At 45.3% G+C, this 21827-nt stretch overlaps 1 protein-coding gene across 1 annotated transcript; it reads left to right on the plus strand.

Annotated features, from left to right (window-relative positions):
* The first annotated feature begins 1987 nt into the window (after nt 1-1987).
* On the plus strand, nt 1988-10345 carry TBR1 (T-box brain transcription factor 1). Its single transcript, XM_027590057.1, has 6 exons — nt 1988-2901; nt 3495-3649; nt 4010-4131; nt 4716-4874; nt 6054-6115; nt 9344-10345. Exons 1-6 carry the CDS (start codon nt 2210-2212, stop codon nt 10200-10202), a joined length of 2049 nt encoding a protein of 682 aa, XP_027445858.1. The 5' UTR covers nt 1988-2209; the 3' UTR covers nt 10203-10345.
* The last annotated feature ends 11482 nt before the right edge of the window (nt 10346-21827 follow it).

The following is a 21827-nucleotide window of genomic DNA, read 5'->3' on the forward strand; positions in this document are numbered from 1 at the left end:
GCTGGGCCTGGCTCGCGGCGCCCTGCTGGAGGCACAGCTGGTGCCCTCTGCAGCCAAGGCGCCCAGCCCGCCTCGAGATCTCAGGCTGGGCTCCGCGCTGACCGTTCGGCCCACTGAGGCAGCGCTCTTTAAAAAGGCGTCCGCCTAGGCGGAAGTCGAGTCTGGTTAACCCCTCTCTGCCCAAGTCCAGGACCCACCCAATGTCCCCAGCGCCGCTCTCCGTCAGGGAGGTGCCGAGGCCCGAGGAGGGCTGACGCGCCCTCTCGAAGGCTTCGGCTGCACGGGGCGGAGGTTCCCGGGCCGTGCCTCTGCCACTGGAAGAGTGTGTGCCCCCGGCGTCTGCGCCAGCGCGGCTCTCCCCAAGCTCCCTGAGCCTCCCGGGCGGCGGCTGCCTCTCGGGACTGCCGGGGAGCTGGACAGCCTACGCTCAGGCCGCTCGGGGACGTTAGACAATGGACCAGAGCCGGGCGGATGGCCGGGCGCCGGGAGGGCCGCTCGGCTGCCAGCCCTAGCAGTGCTCGGCGCGGAGCCCGCCCGCCTGTCGGCCAGCCTGCGGGGCCCAACTGAGCTCCCGCCGCGCTCCTCCTCCTCCTTCCCGCGCGGCTCGGCGTCCCGGGGAAAGCCGCAGGAGGGCAGATTGGCGGGTGCCGCCGCCGGAAGCAACTTGGGGCGGATAAAGCCTCTGTGCTCTCGGCCCTCTGGTCCAGGCGCAGGGCTGGGTTCCTCTCTAGAGCCAGTACTGGGAGATTTCTTCCAACATCTCAGGGTCGCTTTGGGCCTCGTGCTATTTATTTGTGCCAACATCCTTTTAAATTGGTTTTCTTTATTCCTCCGTAGATTCTTCCTCATTTAAAACTTACTGGCATGGGTTTTTTTTTTTCCCTCCTCTCCAGATTATATAAACGTTACACACACACACACACACACACACACACACACACACACACACACACACACACGTCTTCGGTATCGATCACTGCGTTGACACCACTTCCACTCTGTCTCCCCAGATCAGCGCTTCCAGCGAACCCATTTGCACGAGGACTCGGCCCTTTCTTTTCCTGGCGAGGCTTTTGAACCTTGTCGCCAAGCCAGTACCTCAGAGAGAAGGAAGTGCAGTGGGACGCGCGGCATGCATGGCGCCTGCCCCCAGTTAGATGCTCTTCAGATAATCTGCAACCAAGCTCGCTGATAAAATATTTAGTAAAGACCTCGTAAACATCACTGCAAATACATTAAAGCACTTAAGCCCGACAGCTTATGATTATTTCAAAACTTAAAAAGGTGATCATGGATTGTCACTGTTTCTGTGCTCAAGCAAGAAACCGAACCTTCCCGAGGTGGGTGGATGGGTGGGTGAGTTGCAGCTTTTCGCCCCCACTTCTCCCCCCTCCCGCTCACTTTCATCGCTGTGGCTCTCAGCAGCAGTGATTTATTTATTTATGTATGTAGTTAAAAAGGTGTGCGTGGTGGGGGGGGGGGCGGTTCGCCGAGGACACGCAGGACCTGCTCACAAAGGACTGGCTCAGGTGTTATGTGCTTCTGTATTAACTGGAAAAGACAGACTCTGGAACTTTTACAGGGCGAGAAGAGGCCACCGGCTCGCGCTTTGTATACTTTGCACTTGAAATCGTTACATTCAACTGAATATTTGGCTCATTCAGATCCGAAAAGTCTCCTAGCATCATCGAATTCCCTCCTCCGCCCCTCGGCTGGAGAGGAGGGAGGTGGGGGGAAGGTAGGGAAATGTTTAGTAAATTGCACATCTTTGAATCTTCCTAAAGCAGTGGTCACAAAGCTTAAAGGTGACACAACAGTGCTCACGTAAAGCCAACACATATTCCCCACCCCCAAGCCAACAATAAAATCATCCCCTTCAATTTGCCATGATCGTCGCGACCAGGAGCCAGGTGATTATCCTAATTAATGTCTATCTAATTAAATTACTGTCAGCAGTTAACCAATGGCAGGAGCCGTTTCATCGGCTGCACAAGCAGCAAGATCAAAAGTGAGCCTTTTCTGATTGCTGCATAGTGTCAATTGGCCAATCTCTTCTCCCAGGGAAAAAAAAAAGTAAATCAAACCTTTGAGAAGCATTTGCTGGTTGAAGTGCTTTCTGTCTAGTGAGGGGGTCTGTGGATTTCTAGTTTATGATAAATAGGACTTTAAAAACCAGGGACAGGAGGGCGAGTGTTCAGGTTCTAGAGCTATGCAGCTGGAGCACTGCCTTTCTCCTTCTATCATGCTCTCCAAGAAATTTCTCAATGTGAGCAGCAGCTACCCACATTCAGGCGGATCTGAGCTTGTCTTGCACGATCATCCCATTATCTCGACCACTGACAACCTGGAGAGAAGTTCACCTTTGAAAAAAATTACCAGGGGGATGACGAATCAGTCAGATACAGACAATTTTCCTGACTCCAAGGACTCACCAGGGGACGTCCAGAGAAGTAAACTCTCTCCTGTCTTGGACGGGGTCTCTGAGCTTCGTCACAGTTTCGATGGCTCTGCTGCAGATCGCTACCTCCTCTCTCAGTCCAGCCAGCCACAGTCTGCGGCCACTGCTCCCAGTGCCATGTTCCCGTACCCCGGCCAGCACGGACCGGCGCACCCCGCCTTCTCCATCGGCAGTCCCAGCCGCTACATGGCCCACCACCCGGTCATCACCAACGGAGCCTACAACAGCCTCCTGTCCAACTCCTCACCGCAGGGCTACCCCGCGGCCGGCTACCCCTACCCACAGCAGTACAGCCACTCCTACCAAGGAGCCCCGTTCTACCAGTTCTCTTCCACGCAGCCCGGACTGGTACCCGGCAAAGCGCAGGTGTACCTGTGCAACAGGCCCCTCTGGCTGAAATTTCACCGCCACCAAACGGAGATGATCATCACCAAACAGGGAAGGTAATGCTACATTCTTGGCAGTCGCTGCTCCAGGCACGGCCCGGGGGCAAGAGCGCTGGGTTGCGACTAACCCCGGTAGCGATGTTTTGGGGTCGGGAGCGGAGTGGAAGGCGCTCTGGTGCGCCCTGGAGTTGGCTGGTTTTGGAAAAAGGGAAAGTGGAAGGTATAACCGCCGCGGTGATGTTGGTAAGGGGGTTCCCGCTCTAGAAAGGTGGTCAGAGAACCAGTCAGGGGCCGGAGAAAGGCGAAAGAGAGGGAGAGTCCCGGCCTGCGGCTGGGAAATTGTAGGGACGCATCAACTCCCGGAACCAAGGGCAGGTGGAGGTGCGGGTCGCCAACCTCACTCTCCACCTGGGCAGTGACACCTGCCGACTCCTCACTCCACAGCTCACCCGCCGATCTCCCCGACTTCAGCTTCACTTCTTTTCCTCCCCCACCACCCCTTCTCTAACCCAGCAAACATTCGCTCATCCACGCTGGAAGAACAAGTTTTGCTTTGCTATCTGGCGCCGCGCTTCTTGCATTTAATCTTTAACATTTATGTGTTTTTTTTTCTCTTGTTTTCTCTCTCCCCCCCCCTTTAATTTAAATAGGCGCATGTTTCCTTTTTTAAGTTTTAACATTTCTGGTCTCGATCCCACGGCTCATTACAATATTTTTGTGGATGTGATTTTGGCGGATCCCAATCACTGGAGGTTTCAAGGAGGCAAATGGGTTCCTTGCGGCAAAGCGGACACCAATGTGCAAGGCAAGTCCTTCCAATTAACACATTTTCCTGACACTTATTTAGGTGAGAATGATTAATTAAAGCCTTTGTGGACTGGCTCGAGAGACTTTTAAAACGATCGGCCAATGACTTCTAAAAGGAAACGAGGGGGATAGGGGGACAGACTGAGCAGCGAGAAGGGGGAGGATTATGCAAAAGCTATTTTAATCATCTCCAGTTAATAGGAAGAAAGCGAGGCCTAAAAAACCCCCAGCTAATGGGCCTCACTGTGGAATAAGGTGTGTGTGTGTGTGTGTGTGTGTGTGTGTGTGTCCTACGCGGTGAGGAGTTGGGACTGGGCAGTGCCCGGGGCATATGTAAACAACGTATTTCTTTCTCTAGGAAATCGGGTCTATATGCATCCGGATTCCCCCAACACGGGGGCTCACTGGATGCGCCAAGAAATCTCTTTTGGAAAATTAAAACTTACAAACAACAAAGGAGCTTCAAACAACAATGGGCAGGTCAGTGGCTCAAGCGCTCCTTCCCCCCACCCAACTCTCTCCTCTCTCTCTCTCTCTCTCTCTCTCTCACACACACACACGTACGTCTCTCGCTAACATCCAGTCCGTTAGTTTAAATCAGCATGAGAAACTGGACATATGTTTCTTTGCTACATTTAAAAAGACGTTTTAAAAATTCTATTTCCACACTCCTATAAAGTTGTTCTTGCCCTCCGCCCAATTCCCGAGTTCCCGACCTTCCCAAGTACTGTACAAATGATTGATTGATTTCGAAAAGGAAACCCAGAGGATCTGGGGTTGTAAAAATCTTTGTTCCTCCTAAAAGGAGGGCTAGGCGGATCGGGAGGCCCTGACGACCAGGCAGTCGGGTTCGGTTTTCCTCCGGTGCTCCGGTGATCTTTGCTCCTGGAGGAACCAGGGCTGGTCTTGACCCAGCTAGCCAGTCACCTGCCCGGCGAGTCCCACGGTCAGTTAGCCGGGGCGGCGGGCTCCAGCCAGCCCCGGCACGGCCCGCGGCCCCAGCCCAGCGCACACTGACCGCGCTAACGCGCAGCTCCGCGCTCCCCTTTCTCTCCGCCGGACAGATGGTGGTTTTACAATCCTTGCACAAGTACCAGCCCCGCCTGCATGTGGTGGAAGTGAACGAGGACGGCACGGAGGACACCAGCCAGCCTGGCCGCGTGCAGACATTCACTTTCCCCGAGACTCAGTTCATCGCCGTCACCGCCTACCAGAACACCGATGTAAGGAGGCCTGGGGGCTGGGCGCGCGGCGGGCGGCTCCGGCTTCTCCCCGCACCTGCCCGCAGCCCCCGCCATCCCCGGCTCGGGCACTAACATCAGCAACAGCTGGCTCTGCTGCGCCAAAAGGGCGGAGGGCTAGGGGCCTGCTGGGCATCTTCACTGAATACCTTGCCGGTGGGGAAACGCTTCCTATTCGTCTCCATCGCGGGTCACACGGGCCACCTTTGAGGGGCCCAGGATTTCTAGGGCCTTTTCTTTTGGGAATTTTAATTTAGTTCTCAAACTAGAACAGATTTAAATCTGCTTTCTCCCTCTCCCTCCCTCTCTCTCTCTCTCTCTTTTTTTTTTTTTTTGAGTCCTTCTTCCATTTAGAAAACAAGCAGATTTCCCCCTGCATTTTATTATTGGCAAGCTTTGGCATTATCTAAAAATAAATAAATAAATAAATAAATAATAAATAAATAAATTAAAGTCTCAGAACTGATGGCTGAAATAAACAAACATCACTTTTTGAGTGATCAAAAGAACAGACACATTCACATATCTAAAAAGTACAATAAATAAAATTACTGGAAGCTGTGGAGCGACTTTTTTTAGCACTTGAACCTCTTCAACATTTGCAAGTTCGCCAAAACTTATTTTACTTCTGTTGATTTGACTACTAGGAGTGACGGTGGATTTTTAAAGAAAAACTTAAATGAAAGAATCAAAAATGAAAATATGCATTTATTTTAAATTAGAGCTGATTTTAAGATGCAGTTATGGGTTCTTGAGGTTGTGAATCAGAAGTGACCAACTTTTAAAAATGTGGTGAAACACTTAAAATAGGCAACATTTGGTGATGAATTCAAGTGCCCCTTAAAGATTTCTGCCTTTTTGTAACAAGCATTTTTAAAGTGTGCATTTTAACTGACTTAGAACACGTGGGAGAGCTAATTGAAAGCAATCCTTTAGTGTTAGGCATCATTAATTTAAACATGTTTCTCATAACTTTCATGATACTTTCTCTTTTTTCCCTTTCTATTCATTCCCTCAAATTTTTCAGGTAGGGAAACCTTGCTACTTAATGAAATTGTGGGCCATAGGCCCCTGTAAAAAGTGGTGTTACATTCGTAAACACCTAATCCACCTACCTAGAAGGTGAGACCATATTAATCTTTTTTTTTTTGTCTTTTCTAGATAACACAATTGAAAATAGATCACAACCCCTTTGCAAAAGGATTTCGGGATAATTATGACACGTAAGTAATTTTGCACCTTCCTTCTCAAATAGTTGTGGAATTGGGCTTTGGGTCAAAGGTGGATTGTTGTGTACAAGGCTTTTGGAAGCTCGAATGTGTGAAGACAAGGCTGTTTCCAAGGTTTTCCCTTGCCTTTTTATGGGCTCCCCTTCTTTCTGGTGACTTTCTGGCTTGGTGCTTTTGTGGTTTTGGTCAAAGATTTCCTCCACTTATTTTTATCTTCCTTATGAATTACAAAGTTGTTGGCGGGCCTCTGGGGCTGGCTGGCTGGGGAAGCTGTCCTGGTTCCTGGGTGCGGGAGTGGTATGTGGCGCTGCAGATGCTCAGCTCAGATTGTCTGTGTCTGAAACCGCCCGATTCTGCCGGAAAGTGCATGTGGCTCTGGCAGTTGTTACATTCTCCTTGGCATATGTGACTTTTATTTACCCATTTCCAAGTTTTGTGTAATAGCTTTTCCTGTGCAAGTTTACTATGGACCGAATAAAAATGTGCACCCACCATAGGCAAGGTCATGAGCAGAGCTGCTGTTACAGTTATTTCAGGCTTTGGGAAGGACCCAGGTGTTGTTGCTGTGTATTATTTATAAGCTTCAAAAGAAAAATATTTCCTTTTATCTTTTGCATCTAGGCGTGTTTTAATTAAATGTGTTGGTACCCTTTTCTCCGGGCCTCCCTTACTTACCTCCATGTCTTTTCTATCAAAATGATGTTCTCTGGGGGCAACAAGAGATATAAACTTAGTGCTTTCTGGGCTTGTTCTAGCATTCTTGCTCAGAGTTCAGATATAGTGCCCAAGAGTTCAGATAGTGTTATATAGCAAAATCTAAATCTGGATTGTCAGGATCCCCCCCCTTTTATTCTGACCATAAAAGGGAAGGCTACATAAATTTTAATTTCATGCCTTGCACTAAGTGCCTGGGATAGAGCTACAAAGTTGAAGTTGTCTTTGACCAGAAATAGATTAATTTTATGGAGAAGTAGACAAGTGGCTGCTTCTATTCCATCTCCAGGTAGATAACAAAGTTTCCTCCTGATATTTTTTATAACAAATTGAAAAGAGAGTCATTGATATTTCCGCCCATAACTGTCATGTGCCTCCCTTAAAAGTAGTTTTGAGGAAGCAAGGCTCATCAAGATGATACCCAGAATAAAAACTCAGCTTTTCTAGTCCTCACAATCTAAAAATGTGGACCCGGCACTGTGGAAAGTGTGTGGCCCAGGAGACCAGAGATACTGGTCTCTGTACTAGGGGGTCTTGTAGGTTTTGAGCTTTTAATTCTGTTGCGAACATCTGTTCCAAAGCATTTTATTTTGCACAAATCAATTCAGTAATCCCAAGTGGATTGGGACCTGGATGGACATCTAAACTGTATCTTTTGCAGGCTGCTTTTTTTCTTTTTAAACTATTGTGGTGGCAAACAGAGAAGGTTTTTGCACCTTGCTGGTTATGTTCCCTTCCTGCCTCCCTCTACTTATTTGAAACTGTAATTAAATTTCAGGAGGGAAATTTTGTGTGGTAAGCAGAATGGACCTGGGCAGCAGCATCACCTTCACCCGCCCTCCTCTGGCTGACTTCTGTAGGAAAAGCCATTTCTTTTTGATTCTTAAACTGTGTATTTTCCATAAAAGCTTCTTTATCTATACAAATGGAGACCTTAGTTATTAGGGGACAGGGGAGAGCAAATGGTTTATGCCACCCACCCTATCCCCTTTTATGGTGATATTTTGGGCATGGCTCACTTTTGGAGAAACAGGGTGAGCAGTAAGAGTTCAGGGGGACTAGAAGGTTGCTTGACCATTCCCCAGGGAATCTCCTCCCCAAAGGATTAAGGTGTGACAAGACTGAGGCTCTCTCTCAAAACATTGTGTTGATTAAAGATTAAAACATTTATGTGTGAGCTAAATAAAAAGGGAGGCGTGTGTCTATGTGTAGAAGAAAACACTTCTACCAATCTTGATCCAATCTCTGGTTCTCTCTCAATTCTAATGGGATTTTCTAGGCCCAGGGCCTAGAGTTAATCATTATTTCACCTAAGGTGATTCCCAGTAACACAATTACTGTCTGTGGGCAAGTTATTTAACTTCCCCTTGCCTCAGTTTTCTCATCTGTAAGGTGGGCTAATAATGCTACATAACTGGGAGGATTGTTGTGATGGTTAACTAAATTACTATCTGTACAGTCCTAGACAACAGTGCCTGGCACATAGTCAAGTTGTATAAGGGTTAGCTTGGAGGAGGTTGATAATCACTGTAAGAGTTTGCCCCAAAGGTAGTTTGTGGCGTTTTTTTTGTTTTGCTTTTTGTCTTTTCTTTAAATTTTAAATTTTAATTTTTACTTATTATTATTATTATTATTTACCAGTAACAGTTCAAAAGCTTGGAAAAAGAGTAGAGAACCCTTTTTCTTGGAGCACCTGGCTGGCTCAGTCAGTAGAGCATGCGACTCTTGATCTTGGGGTCACTCTTGATCTCGGGGTGGTAAAGTCAAGCCCCCCGTTGGGCATGGAGCTTACTTTACAAAAACAAAACAAAACAAAACCAAAAAACCTCTTCTTTGTAAAAGAATTTTATTGATTGATGACTTTGTTTCCAAGTAGTAATTCTTATTATTGGTAGAGGTGGGGGTTAAAGGATCACACGGGGGAACAATGGACAGTAAGTACTGTGGAGTCTTCCAACAGCAGTCCTCAAGTCTCAGAAGACTGGTGAAAGCCAGTCTTTTTTGATTACTACCTGGATAGCCTGCGTGTGTATCAGATGGAAAAAAGTGTTCTTCAAAGAGTGAAGAAATGGGTATCTTGTTTAGAAATTTTGCTCAGAAACTCACTGCACAGAAAAGGCCCACTGGGCAAGTAACACCTTAGTCCCTGGGCAAATCTGCCCTAAAGTTTATGCAGACCTTGGGGAAGTGGGGTGAGAATCCCTGCTGCGCTCCGCTCTCTGATCCCCTGTACAGTTGGTGAGAGAGAGCGAGGGGACAGGGAAGCCTTCCTCTTGATCTGTGTTTTGCCTAGGTCCCTGAATGACAAACCGACCTCTTTACAATTTCACGATTTATTTATTTTGGGGAGGACGCAAGTTTGTGACCTTTTGTCCGTCTCCGCCCTGGACCGCAAGTTACAGACGGAGTGTGTGGGGGTGGGCGAAAAGTGGAGGTGGCCTTCCCTTTGCCTCCCGAGGGGACCTCTCTGCCACCCCTCGGTTCTCTCTCTCTCTCCTTCCCTCGCAGGATCTACACTGGCTGCGACATGGACCGCCTGACCCCCTCGCCCAACGATTCCCCGCGCTCGCAGATCGTGCCCGGGGCCCGTTACGCTATGGCCGGCTCTTTCCTGCAGGACCAGTTCGTGAGCAACTACGCCAAGGCCCGCTTCCACCCGGGTGCGGGCGCGGGCCCCGGGCCGGGCACGGACCGCAGTGTGCCCCACACCAACGGGCTGCTGTCGCCGCAGCAGGCCGAGGACCCGGGCGCGCCGTCGCCGCAGCGCTGGTTTGTGACACCGGCCAACAACCGGCTGGACTTCGCCGCCTCGGCCTACGACACAGCCACGGACTTCGCGGGCAACGCGGCCACGCTGCTCTCCTACGCGGCGGCGGGCGTGAAGGCGCTGCCGCTGCAGGCGGCGGGCTGCACCGGCCGCCCGCTCGGCTACTACGCCGACCCGTCGGGCTGGGGCGCGCGCAGCCCCCCGCAGTACTGCGGCGCCAAGTCGGGCTCGGTGCTGCCCTGCTGGCCCAACAGCGCCGCGGCCGCCGCGCGCATGGCGGGCGCCAACCCCTATTTGGGCGAGGAGGCCGAGGGCCTGGCCGCCGAGCGCTCGCCGCTACCGCCCGGCGCCGCCGAGGACGCCAAGCCCAAGGACCTGTCCGACTCCAGCTGGATCGAGACACCCTCCTCCATCAAGTCCATCGACTCGAGCGACTCGGGGATTTACGAGCAGGCCAAGCGGAGGCGGATCTCACCCGCCGACACGCCAGTGTCCGAGAGCTCGTCGCCGCTCAAGAGCGAGGTGCTGGCCCAGCGGGACTGCGAGAAGAACTGCGCCAAGGACATAGGCGGCTACTACGGCTTCTACTCGCACAGCTAGGCCGGCCCTGCCCGCCCGGCCCCGCGCCCCGCCGCCGCCCGGCCCCCCAGCCAGCCCCTCGCAGCTCTCCCCAGCTCTTCCTCCCCACGGCCCACCTCGCGCACCCCCTCCTGTCATTTGGCCCTCGAATACCGTCTGCAACGAATAAGCACAGGTCTCCGAGTGCGATTTTAACCTTTTTTTGCACAGCAGTTTCTGCAGTTAGCACACCGACCTTCAACTTTGCTGTAAACCTTTTGGTTTTCCTCCTTACTCTCCTTCTGTGAAGTTATACTCCTAACAAGCCTCCTCCCTCTCGTCTTTTTCTCACCCTCTCCTTCTCTTTCTTGTAATGAAACTCTTCACCTTTAGGAGACCTGGGCAGTCCTGTCAGGCAGCAGCGATTCCGACCCTCCAAGTCTCGGCCTCCCCATTAAACCGTAGGATGTTGACTCTAGAACCTGGACCCACCCAGCGCGTCCTTTCTTATTCCCGAGTGGATGGATGGATGGATGGATGGTAGGGATGTTAATAATTTTAGTGGAACAAAGCCTGTGAAATGACTGTATATAGTGTTAATTTATTGTACCGAATGGCTAGTTTTTATTTTCATCGTCAAGGCACAAAACCAGTTCACGCTTAACCTTTCCATTCTTTTCCTTTCTTTGCCATTTTCTCCACCCCCCCTCCACTTTAAAAAATTGCCTTGTGAGATAATTAACAATATTCTAAGAGGCTCTGGAAACGTGAAATACTTGATAGATAATGATGGGTTTCTCACTTCTCCTCAATCCGTTGCATGAAATAATTACTCTGTGCCCTAATGCACACAAATAGCTAAGGAGAATCCGACCAAACACCTGTAAAGGATAGGTGTCTGTTCATAGGCAAGTCCATTAAGTGGCATGATGCCTGCGAAGAAAAGTTAACTGGAGTTGTATGTCCCACCCCAACACCCCCCCCAATAGAATAGCTCTACATCAGCAATATTATTTTGCCTTATTTGTTTTTCCCCAAAGTGCCAAATCCATTACTGGTCTGTGCAGGTGCCAAATATGCTGAAAAACTGTTTCTGAATATCTTTTCAGTCCCCCCTCCACCTTTATATGCTGTAAATCTTTGTAATGAATATTCTACTAATGATATAGATGACTGAATTGTTGGTAACTATAGTGTAGTCTAGTGAAGATAAATTGTGTGAGTTGTATATTTTACTGCATTTTAGTTTTGAAAATGATTTCCCTGCCACCTAGAAACAGCTGAAATTTGACTTCCTTGGGAAAACACTAGCATTAATGCAAGTAAGACTGGTTTTTTCCCCCCTCTAAGTCTTGTTATATTTGATAAGGAGCATTAATCCCCCTGGAAATAGATTAGTAGGATTTCTAATGTTGTGTAGCAAACCTATACTTTTTTTTTGTATTTTAAAATTAATGTGAAATATGCATCATACACAATATTCAATCTAGATTCCAGTCCATGGGGGGATTTTTCCTAATAGGAATTCAGGGTCTAAACGTGTGTATATTTTGGCTCTTCTGTAAATCTAATGTTGTGATTTTTATATTTGTTTCGTTTTGTCTGTGAACTGAATAATTTATACAAGTACACACTCCATTGAGAAACGTTTTGTTTTTTGCTCGTTTGTATCGTCTGTGTATAACAAGTAAATAAATCTGGTAAAACGCTATGGTGTTTGAAAGCAGTTTACAGTTTGAAAATATTTTATTATAGGTGATTACTTTTAAGGGTTAAGGAAGAATAGCCCGTCCCCACTTGAATATGGGGCAGTCTGTGTAATGGGAATCATGTCCCATTTCCCACTTAAATTTGTTTTATAGCACTACCAGTAATTACTTTTTCCTTCTTATTTACAAGTAACTTAGTTCCCTATGAGTCAAGTTTCACTTTGTTGCACTTTTTTCCCCCCCAGGAAAATGTAGGCACTTCCTCATCATAGCTCTCTGATTTTCTCTGAAGTCGGAAATAATGCAAGCAGGAAAAGGAGGGTCTTAAATAAGGACTTAAGAATTTCTTTAAATTTCACAGGCGGGAGGCTTTGGGCAAGAGTAGGATGTAATTGAAATGCGTGTCAGAATAGGCTGTTGACCACCGCTTTAGGCAGATGTCGAAAATCCCGGTCTTTAAATACGAGGCCTTGGAGATGTGTGGCGAATCTGTAACTGCAAACACAGAATGGCCTGTATTTCTTCAGCGGGATGTTTGGGGGGGGGGGGGGTTGGGCGGGGTTGGAGTGGGGTAAGGACTCATAGAACAAACTCGGAATGGTCGGTATTTAAGCACTGAGCTTAAAACTTGCTTCGGGAGGTATCTGGGGGGTACCATTTCATCTCTTCCACAGTGGAATTCCTGTACCAGTCCTGCCCAGGCCAGATTCCCATCCCTTGAGAACAAATGCAGAAATGTGGATATCCCAGCTTGGGGGGGTGGGAGTGGGGTAGGGTCGCTGCGTCTTAGTCGAGGAGTCCGCAGAGCTCTGACTTTATCTCGTGGAGAAGATATTTTTTTGTACTTTTGTCTCCAGAGAAAGGAGATCAGGAAAGAGGTGGAAAATGGTTCAACATTCTTGCTTAGTCTGGGTCAGTTTCAGGTTATGGGACTAAATGTACCACCACGTAGAGATTGTCCCGAAACCCCTTTGCAATTTGAGGGATGCAAAGAGGCTTCAAAGTTCCAATTAAAAGGAAAAATCGGGGGGCGGCGGGGGGCGGGGAACAAACCCGGTTTGTTGTCCCTGGACAATTTCGCCACTAGACGGCGTTCCGCGGAGTTTTGTCTGCCACACAGAAAGGCGATGGCTGATTTTCCTTTGTGTTTCTTTCACCCTTCCCACACCTAAGACCCGAACGAGGGTACGAAAAGTACAAAACACGGTGCCTGTGTAGCCGGAGAAGTTGAGCAGTGTTTTCTTGTAATCCCCCCCACTGGGTCTGCGCTCCTGCGAGCGGGCCGCCCAGTGCGGCCGGGGAGGAGGCGCACGTGCGGTGCAGAGGGCGCGGGGGGCGCTGAGGCCCGAGGGCGCGGGGGGCGGGGGGCCGCGCTCGTCCCGTCGTTTTCGGGCCACAGGCACGGCGAGCAAACGAGCTGCTGTCATGTGCGGAAACGAAGCTCTCAGCAGCCGAGGATAGATTTCACAGGAACGTAGTGCCTTGTACCGAAAGACGCCACTATTAGGAAGTACTTTTAAAAATTGGGGAGGTCGTTTCCCTTGCAGCTCTGCCACCATCTCCACCATCTGCTGTGTGGACTGAGTCAGCGTGAGGTAAATTTGCAGCTCCGCGCTCCTCTCGGAGGCAGTGTGCTTTCCTGTCCCTTTCAAGCATGATCATTTCTGCTCGCTTTCAATGTCTTGGTGTCTAGTGAAGTGACACTGTCGCTGTGTCTGAGGAGCTGCTGCTGTTCCAAGGAAATCAGAGTTTGGATTTGGGAGGGCCCGTGGGAACCAAAGTTCGCGTCCCGGGTTAGATTTCGATTTGCCGCTTGTTCTCCGTGAGGGCAGGGGTCAGGCGAGGACGGAATCCTCCCCGCAACCTGCAGATATCCTCAGTTTTCCAAAAGTGTGTTTTCAGCAGTGTCTTTTCTAAAAGAGACGGGAAGAAAAAAGGCGAGCGTGCGGCGAGCACTGCATCCTGGCTCCCGCCTTCCCGCCACTCGCATTCCGCGCCATCTTAACTCACTTGCAACCACCCGCTCGGGGTTAAGTGCCGCCGCCGGCCGGCGTCGCTCCAGCCAGAGGTGCCGTGCCCTCGGTTCCTAACCTTCGAGGCAGACGCCGTGGGTCAGTGTAGACGGGAGGCGGAGCCAGAGCGCGCTGCGGCGGCGGGCGGCGGTCCGTGCGGCCCCGGCGAACGAGGCTGCCCTTGGCCTGGGCCTAGGGCCGTCGGTCTGGGCGCCCTCCGCCCCAGGCGGGTGGGGCGGGGGCGGGCGCCTGCAGGAGCTCGGCCGCGAGTGAGGCCGTGCGGGAGGCCCGCTCCCCGACGTGGAGCCTGGGCCGAGGCTCCCCTGCTTGGCCGGTGGGCCGGCGGCTGTGCTCGGGCTGTCCTGGCCCAGTCCAGACAGGGATTCGGGGCGCTGGTCTAGACTGGCAACCCGGGCCCAACTGCAGGCCCGGAGTCCAGGAGACTCCTTCCGCGTCCTCGGAGTCCGATGCTGCCGGGCCGCGACCTTGGCTGTGACCGAGGGCGCCCTTTCCAGCCTGTAGCTCCTCGAGAGCCACGCACCAGGCGACCCGCTAGGATTTAGGACATGACGGCCTTTTTAGGCCTAGCAGAAGCTTACTGATGAGTTTGCTTCCAAAGCCAGGTTGTTTCTGTCTCTTTAGGGTTGGCTGACATCACCCGAGCTCTTAAAATGTAGTAATTTAGGGTATTTAGAGAACTTTCTGAACCCTCTTTCCTCCTGCAGTTATATTTTCTTATAAATCCTACTGGTAAAACTCTTTGACCCATCATTTTGGTGACGTTAAGTATTTATCTTTATAGCATTGAAGCTTTCAAGGATGTTCTACTTTCTCTTGAGGGTGCAGGCTAGGAACAAAAGCCTTGTTGCATAGAGACCATTTATATTCCTGCAGAACTTAAAAAAACTCTGTAGCAATATTTGGGCAACGTGTTTGTGTTCGTAAGTGATTTTATAAAATGACCTGACCTCAGGTGCAGCACCTTTTTTGTGTGTATATTAGTTATTTTATCATGTAGGCTTTTTACCCCGTGGGGATAGGAAAAAAGTAGAACTTATGAACCTGTGTGAAAACAAACCAATCTAGGTTCCCCAAAGGAAAAGCAACTATTATTTAGACAAACTTAGAAAGAAGTCAGCTTCTTTTATTTATTTATTTTTTTAAGATTTTATTTTTAAGTAGTCTCTATAACCATCGTGGGGCTCGAACTTAGAACCCAGAGACTGAGTCACATGGTCCATGCACTGAGCAAGCCAGTGGCCGCAGAGGTCAGCACCTTTAAAGACCAGTGATAAGCACTCGATTTAAAAAATATTTAATTTACTCTGGTATGTGGGCAGTTACTTGGCTAATTTTAATATTGGAAAGAATAAATTTTTAGTGTAATACCAGTAAAATCAGGTTTTTAGAAGGTCAGCTGAGACTTTTCAAGCAAGTTGAGTCTATATGATTTATTGAAGTTACAGTCTGAGTGCAAGATTTACATTTGGACCATCAGATTTTCTTTTGCCAGAACAAGATAAGACAAACTAGGCAAGATTTCAGGCATGGCATTATACTTGGTTTAATTCAGTTGCCTTGAGATTTATGGGCCTTCCTGATTCCTGTCTTCAGCTTGTAAGTTAGGTTGCAACATATTTAAAAATATATTCACTTGAAAGAAAACCCCACTGCTTTCACAATAAAGTAAACTTGATGGTGTACAAGTCACTGGTCTCAGCTGATTATATCTGCCTTGCATGTATTTTACACCCACAGTATGGTTTGCAGCGGTGTTCAAGGCATGGCGTGAAAAATTTGATTTGAATAGTTCCATTAAAGCAATGAAAAAAAAACATGGATTAATAGACCTTCTAGTGATAGCTCCCCCTCTTACTATGCTAACTCTGAAATAAATATGTGATCTAGTGTTAGGAACGTGGCATTTAGAAGACCCTTGCTGGTAATATTTAATTTAATAAACATACTAACTGTGACATTATTAATGCAACGAAGCTTGTACCACAAGCTGATTCTTTCAGGTTGTTTGACCTATTATCACTAGATTCCTTAAAACATATCCTGTGATTTATAACTTGAATTTTATATTAAAATTATTTTGGATTTCAACTCTTTAAAAATATCTGCATGATGGCACTCATTTTATATACAAAGCATTTTATACTTGGGTATCTTGGCATATCTTTTATGAGGAGGAAGAGGAAATTTAGGAGGGGAGAGCATCTCTCTGGATATGCCTCTGGTCATTTTAGCCCATACGGTTATTTTGTTTCAATACTAGCAAGAAAAAAAAAAGAATGTAAGAGTGTATTGATTTCGTATATATCGGTAGTACATATGTTTTATCATATATATATATATATATATGATCATACTAAGTTTTAAGGAATGGCAAATTAATTAAACTTCCTGGTTGAAAAATATAACAAAACAAATCTTGCTTATATTAGGTTTAGTGCTTATATTAGATTTATTTAGGTTTCAGTTTAGTACATATCTTCACGTTAGCAAGTGTACTGTATGGGAAAAAGCCTTTTCATGACAATCTTATTTCAGGTTCCTAAAAAAGAAAAAGTCAACAATGTTGTTCTCAAACCACAGGATCTTCCTAGCTCACATTTCAACTTCCAAGATGTATTTGTCTTTTATTTTGTCATTCCTAGTATGAAAGGGAAGGCATTTTTCAATCTTAGGATAATTCAGAAGCAATTTTTTGGTTCTCAGTTAATTCAGTTTCATCTTAAAAGTTCAAATTTAGCAAAGCACATGTTCCCTTGTTCATGCCAAGTGTGATAAAAACTAGTCGAAAAATAAAACCATTGCAAACAAGTAGAGCATTGCACTTCCCTGCATACTATACAGGCCACATCATTTCTGGGTCTGATGTCACTGCCTGCTGGGCTGCCATTTGTGGGCACAAGTAAGGCTGCCTGTGAAAGTTGATGGAAGGCACGACCATTTCAGATACGTGTGCTTAAATTGTGTGTGTGTTTGAAACGTCCTCTTTGAATAGTGATATGCATACCCATGAACATTCAGACATTTGCTCTCTTCTATTAACGAAAGGTTATTCTGTTTAGTCCCAGAGGTGATTTTCTCCCTCTGACTTAGGAGATAGTTTCTTTGATTGTATCTAAAACATGAAATAGCAAAGTCATCTCTCCCCTTTTGTAATATAGTGAAATTATAGACTACTTTGTGGAATTATAACTTTCTTGATAGTTTCATCTTTGCATTTACAATGTTAAGCTATCACATTTCTATTTTTAAACTTTAACCTCCTTGAACTTCAGTTAATAAAATATGCATACATGTTATGTAGATTCAATTCAGGCCATCTGCAATCAACAATGACATTTTATGAGAACTTTTCAGTTATCATAGTGATTTCTATTTTGAATGGCTTGCTCAAGTGGAGATTTACTAAAGGCCAAACCATTATTGCCAATTAAAAATGTTTCAAAGGTGGTTAGCACTTTTATAACCTGATGTGTTTTTTAATTAAAAATTTATAATTTTACCAAACAATAGCAATGTTTACTACTCAGCACTTTCCTTTGAAAGGCTATGATGGCGACATACTCCTTCCAGTTTACTTACCGTTGAATGCTATATATTTTGTTTAAATAAAATCTTTTTTTCTACCTCTGTCTTAATTTGCTATATATATATATTTAAATTGACTGCATTCTAAATAATCCTTAGAGCTCACTCACCTTTGGGATTCACTCTCTTAATTTATGCTCACATTCTGCTTTGTTCCTGTGGAGAAAGTCAAAGAAACATACTGACTTCCTCCTCAACAAATTTGTTCTTTCCTCCTCCAACTCTGCTGTCTTTCTGACACTCATTTTGCCCTTGTTGACTCTCTTGCCAACAACTTTTTTTTAACCTCCTCTTTTTTTCCTCATGCTACCACACTGAACCTGAATCTTTATAAAATCTATGCCTGATTCATCAGTTTGTTTATTTCAGGTCAGAATTTTTATGCTTTCCCCCAAAGCAATTGTACAATTTTTAGGACAAACATCAGATACAGTGTATCTTCTTATCATTGTTTTTCAAGATTTTGTGCTCCCCCCCCGTATACTTTTATAATCACTTCATCTCTCAATATTCACTTTTCTATTATCTTTTTTTTTGTATTTGTGAAAGGACAAATTAATATTTTTATCTTTTACTGGTGTTTCTGTGTTCTTTACCCCTAACATTTTTAGCTCTGTGAGGCACTAACTCCATTTACCCCTGCTCTCTTTTGTACTTAGGACCCATCTTTCAATGCTTTCTTTGATCCTTTTCAGTTCAGCTTCCTCATTTGCACAGACATTAAAATCTTTCTTATTACATTTGTCAGTGTGCTCTTGACTGAGTGTAAGGGCCTTATTACAGACTAATCTTCATTCTCTTAGCTATTTAGAGTCATAATTAGCCCTTGGGGTGATTCAGAATCACTGATTCTGCAACTCCTTCACTTTCCCTTCCTTCTTCCAGCTTTTCAGGGGTCTCTGTGTTTGCTGGCTTATTTATTTATGCATTTATATGTTTCTATAGGATTTCTTTGCCCAGGGTGTGTCCTCATACGCTTATCCTAAGAAAACTTGCTCTATATGTGTTAGGGAAGAATGGGGTGGAAGAAAGAAGATCTGGTACTAATTTTCTTAATATATACCTTCCACCCATTGCCTAGTAGCCTTTACCTATTTGATGGTTTCTTATTTTTTGTAGCCTGGTACATTTTAATTGACATTCTGAATTTTTCTCTTATGCTTCCTTGAACTTTCTGATACCAATGCATGTTCTCCTTGCCCTTAAGTTTAGCATGATGAAGACTAAAATGAATTTTTAAAAAGTGAATTTTTCTTAGTTAATTAATTTAACCCCTTCCTTAAGGAGATTGCAATATGAAGTGTGTATGCCAACATGATGAGGAAGGAAGGGTTTTTTTTGGATGGCTATACAAGTGTATGTATTATACTTTATTAGTAACATCATTATCAGCCCTTTCTCTACATAGCTTCAAAAAATAAAGTTCCAAACCTAGGAGATTCAGGCCTTACAGATCATGAGAAGCAGTTTTACTTGCATTACCATTTATTTAGGAAACTCTTTGTTCCTGAGATTAAAGTTACACCGATTTTTAATTTCATTTTCAATTCTTTCTGCTCTACAGCAAATGTATATATACATTTATGTGTGTGTGTGTGTGTGTGCATGTGTGCGTGTGTGTGTACACAACACCATGATGCAACGGGAGAATAAGAACATAAACTCAGGAAAAGCAAGTGGAGAATTTCTCACACTTCTTGCACAGTGCTGCTCTAGGTCCTGTCATGACCGTGTGTTTTTTGAGGACCTCCTATCGGAGCCTGAAGAAATACCCTTTTGGCAATCTCTTATCTATGAAAATAATTCTCTACTTCTGAGCACTGGAATCAAGAGCTTTTACATTTATCACTTAATTTGCACATGGTATAATTTCCACTTGTGGAAGAAATTGGTGAAAATGCCACCATGTCAAAGAAATGTTCACATAATATGACTGAAAACTTGTCGTTGGTGCCACGGCAATTTAGTATGTGAGATACCTGCATTCAATTTATTTTGAAAATAAAGGTCTCAAAGGAACCTGACTCCTAAGGTATAGCAGAAAACACTGGACACAAATAAGACAGTTTATTTCTATGGTTTTCAATACAATCATTTGTAAAATAAAATTATAAATGAAATGTTTCAGGTATTTTTCAGCTTTAAAGAACTTTGCTTTTTGTGGACCTCTGAGTTTCTCTGCACCTTGAATTTCAGTGTTCTGAGTTAGGATAGAAAAACCTCGAGAGCAGGGGCTTTCAAAGTTTTTAACTGAGACTCACAGTGATAAATAAACACACACACACAGACACACACAAAGGTTTCACAAAATACTACCTTTACCACATTTGATACACTCTGATATTTTTTAAGTTGAATTTCATTCTGGTTATGACCTAGTCAATTTATTTCATGATTCTCTGATGGACAGTGCCTCAAAGTGAGAAGCAATTTCACAGTGGTGATGTTAATTCGACTAGCATAGAATGTCCTCAGTTTCCTGTTGTGCTCTAATCTTTCTTTTCTAGAACGGCAGACTATACATATTAGCAAAGTAGAATGAGTTGTTTCTTGTTTGAGAACCCACTTGGACGTACAGCATAACGGATGCTTGGGGGGAAGGCTTGAGAGATTGTCCTTTACAATGTTCTTTCCATTATAATCTGCACATTAAGAGAAAAAAATCTTTAAATTCTGTCTCTTTGAGATTGCTAGATATTATTTAAGATTTAACCTAACTTATTTGTCCGTAGTCATTTCACATTCTTCTCTTTTAAAAAAATTTTTTTAAAAGGTATTATTTTTAAGCGATCTCTACACCCAGTGTGGGGCTCGAACTTATAACCACCAAATCCAGAGTCTCACACTCGACCAGCTAAGCTAGCCATGCACCCCTCATTCTTTTCTCTTTCATGCACACACACATACCTACTCCAAGCATACTGATTTATTAAAATTGGGGTCCCTTCTAGTCTTGGGGATAAGCAGGCCCATACTTGTTGGTGTGGTTCTTTGCATGAAATGCCTCTTTCCCTTTCTTGACCCTAAGGCACAGCTGGAAGGGGGCAAGAGGCTAGCAGCTCTTAGATCCTTTAGGTCAGTGGCTTCACATTAGAATCAGCAAGGGAGCTTTTAAAAATCAAAAATTTTTAATGCTCAGATTCACACCCTATCCCAGATGAATCAGAATGTGAGTGTTTAGTAGTCAGAGCCAGGCATCAGTACTTTTTAAAGATTGCTAGGTGGTTGCAACGTGCAGCAAAATCTGGAGACCACTCCCCGAGGTTTTTTGTTTGTGTCATGAAAGAAGAGGTAGAAATGAAAAGAAAAAGGTGTTTGTTTTTTTCAGTTTTACATCTATTAACCATGGTGGCAAACCACCTATTCATTGTAATTTCATGCCTAGGGACTCGGGTAATGGCAACGTTCTTAAAAATAAAAATAAGCACATAGATTTAAAAATAACTATTTTCAAATAGCTTTCTATTTTTTTTTTTTGAAACATTGTGACAGTATGGCCATGTTGTAGAACAGGCAGTTTATGCCCTTGACAAAGTGACCTGAAGAGCCCTTTCTTCTTACTTTCTGTATAGAAGAAGCATTTGCATTCCTCCTCCAGCTTTATCATGATTAAAACATGGTGATTAGTACTGTCTCTAGAAACTCCATAGTCGTCCATAACGTAGCCTTTATCTAGAGAGACTGAAATTGGAAATCGTCCAGAAGTATTGCATGTTTGACACCTGATTATCATTCTCAAAACAATACATGCCAGAGTATTCAGAACAGTCCTAATCCGTGGGACAAATACAGAATTATAGGGTGGGAATTCAGTATAGCGATGCCAGCCGTATATCATATTTCAGTTCAGCTATGGAGGGATTACCTCCAAAATGTATCAGATGGAAAGATTTCTTCTCCTTAATATAGGCCAGATATAAGCAGCCTACTTACTCGGATAGTCCATGGCAATCTCCCAAGTCATTCATTTTTAAGTGGTTGCATTCACTTGAGTCATGATATGAACATCACCCATCAAAGTGAATCACAGATAAATGTATGTATTTGAGAATTTGTTGTATTAAGCATATTACAGTAGAAATACCATAGAAACTTTATATTTTGTTTCATTTAGATTCAGAATCCCCTAAAGTGTGCAGTTATTATTTGCTATTATTATCCTTAGGAATAACACGTTCGTATAAATTGATCTGTGTTATGCCATAACTAGAGGATAGGATGAAATGAGATCTGTTTTTTTTGTTTTGTTTTGTTTTTGCTGAGAAACGTCACTTAGAATACAAAAATTCACCAGCCCTAGGAATCAAAATGGTTAAAGAGTGAAAGGTTAAAAGGAAAAA

The sequence above is a fragment of the Zalophus californianus genome, chromosome 3 (genome assembly GCF_009762305.2).
Source record: "Zalophus californianus isolate mZalCal1 chromosome 3, mZalCal1.pri.v2, whole genome shotgun sequence".
Classification (NCBI taxonomy): domain Eukaryota; kingdom Metazoa; phylum Chordata; class Mammalia; order Carnivora; family Otariidae; genus Zalophus; species Zalophus californianus.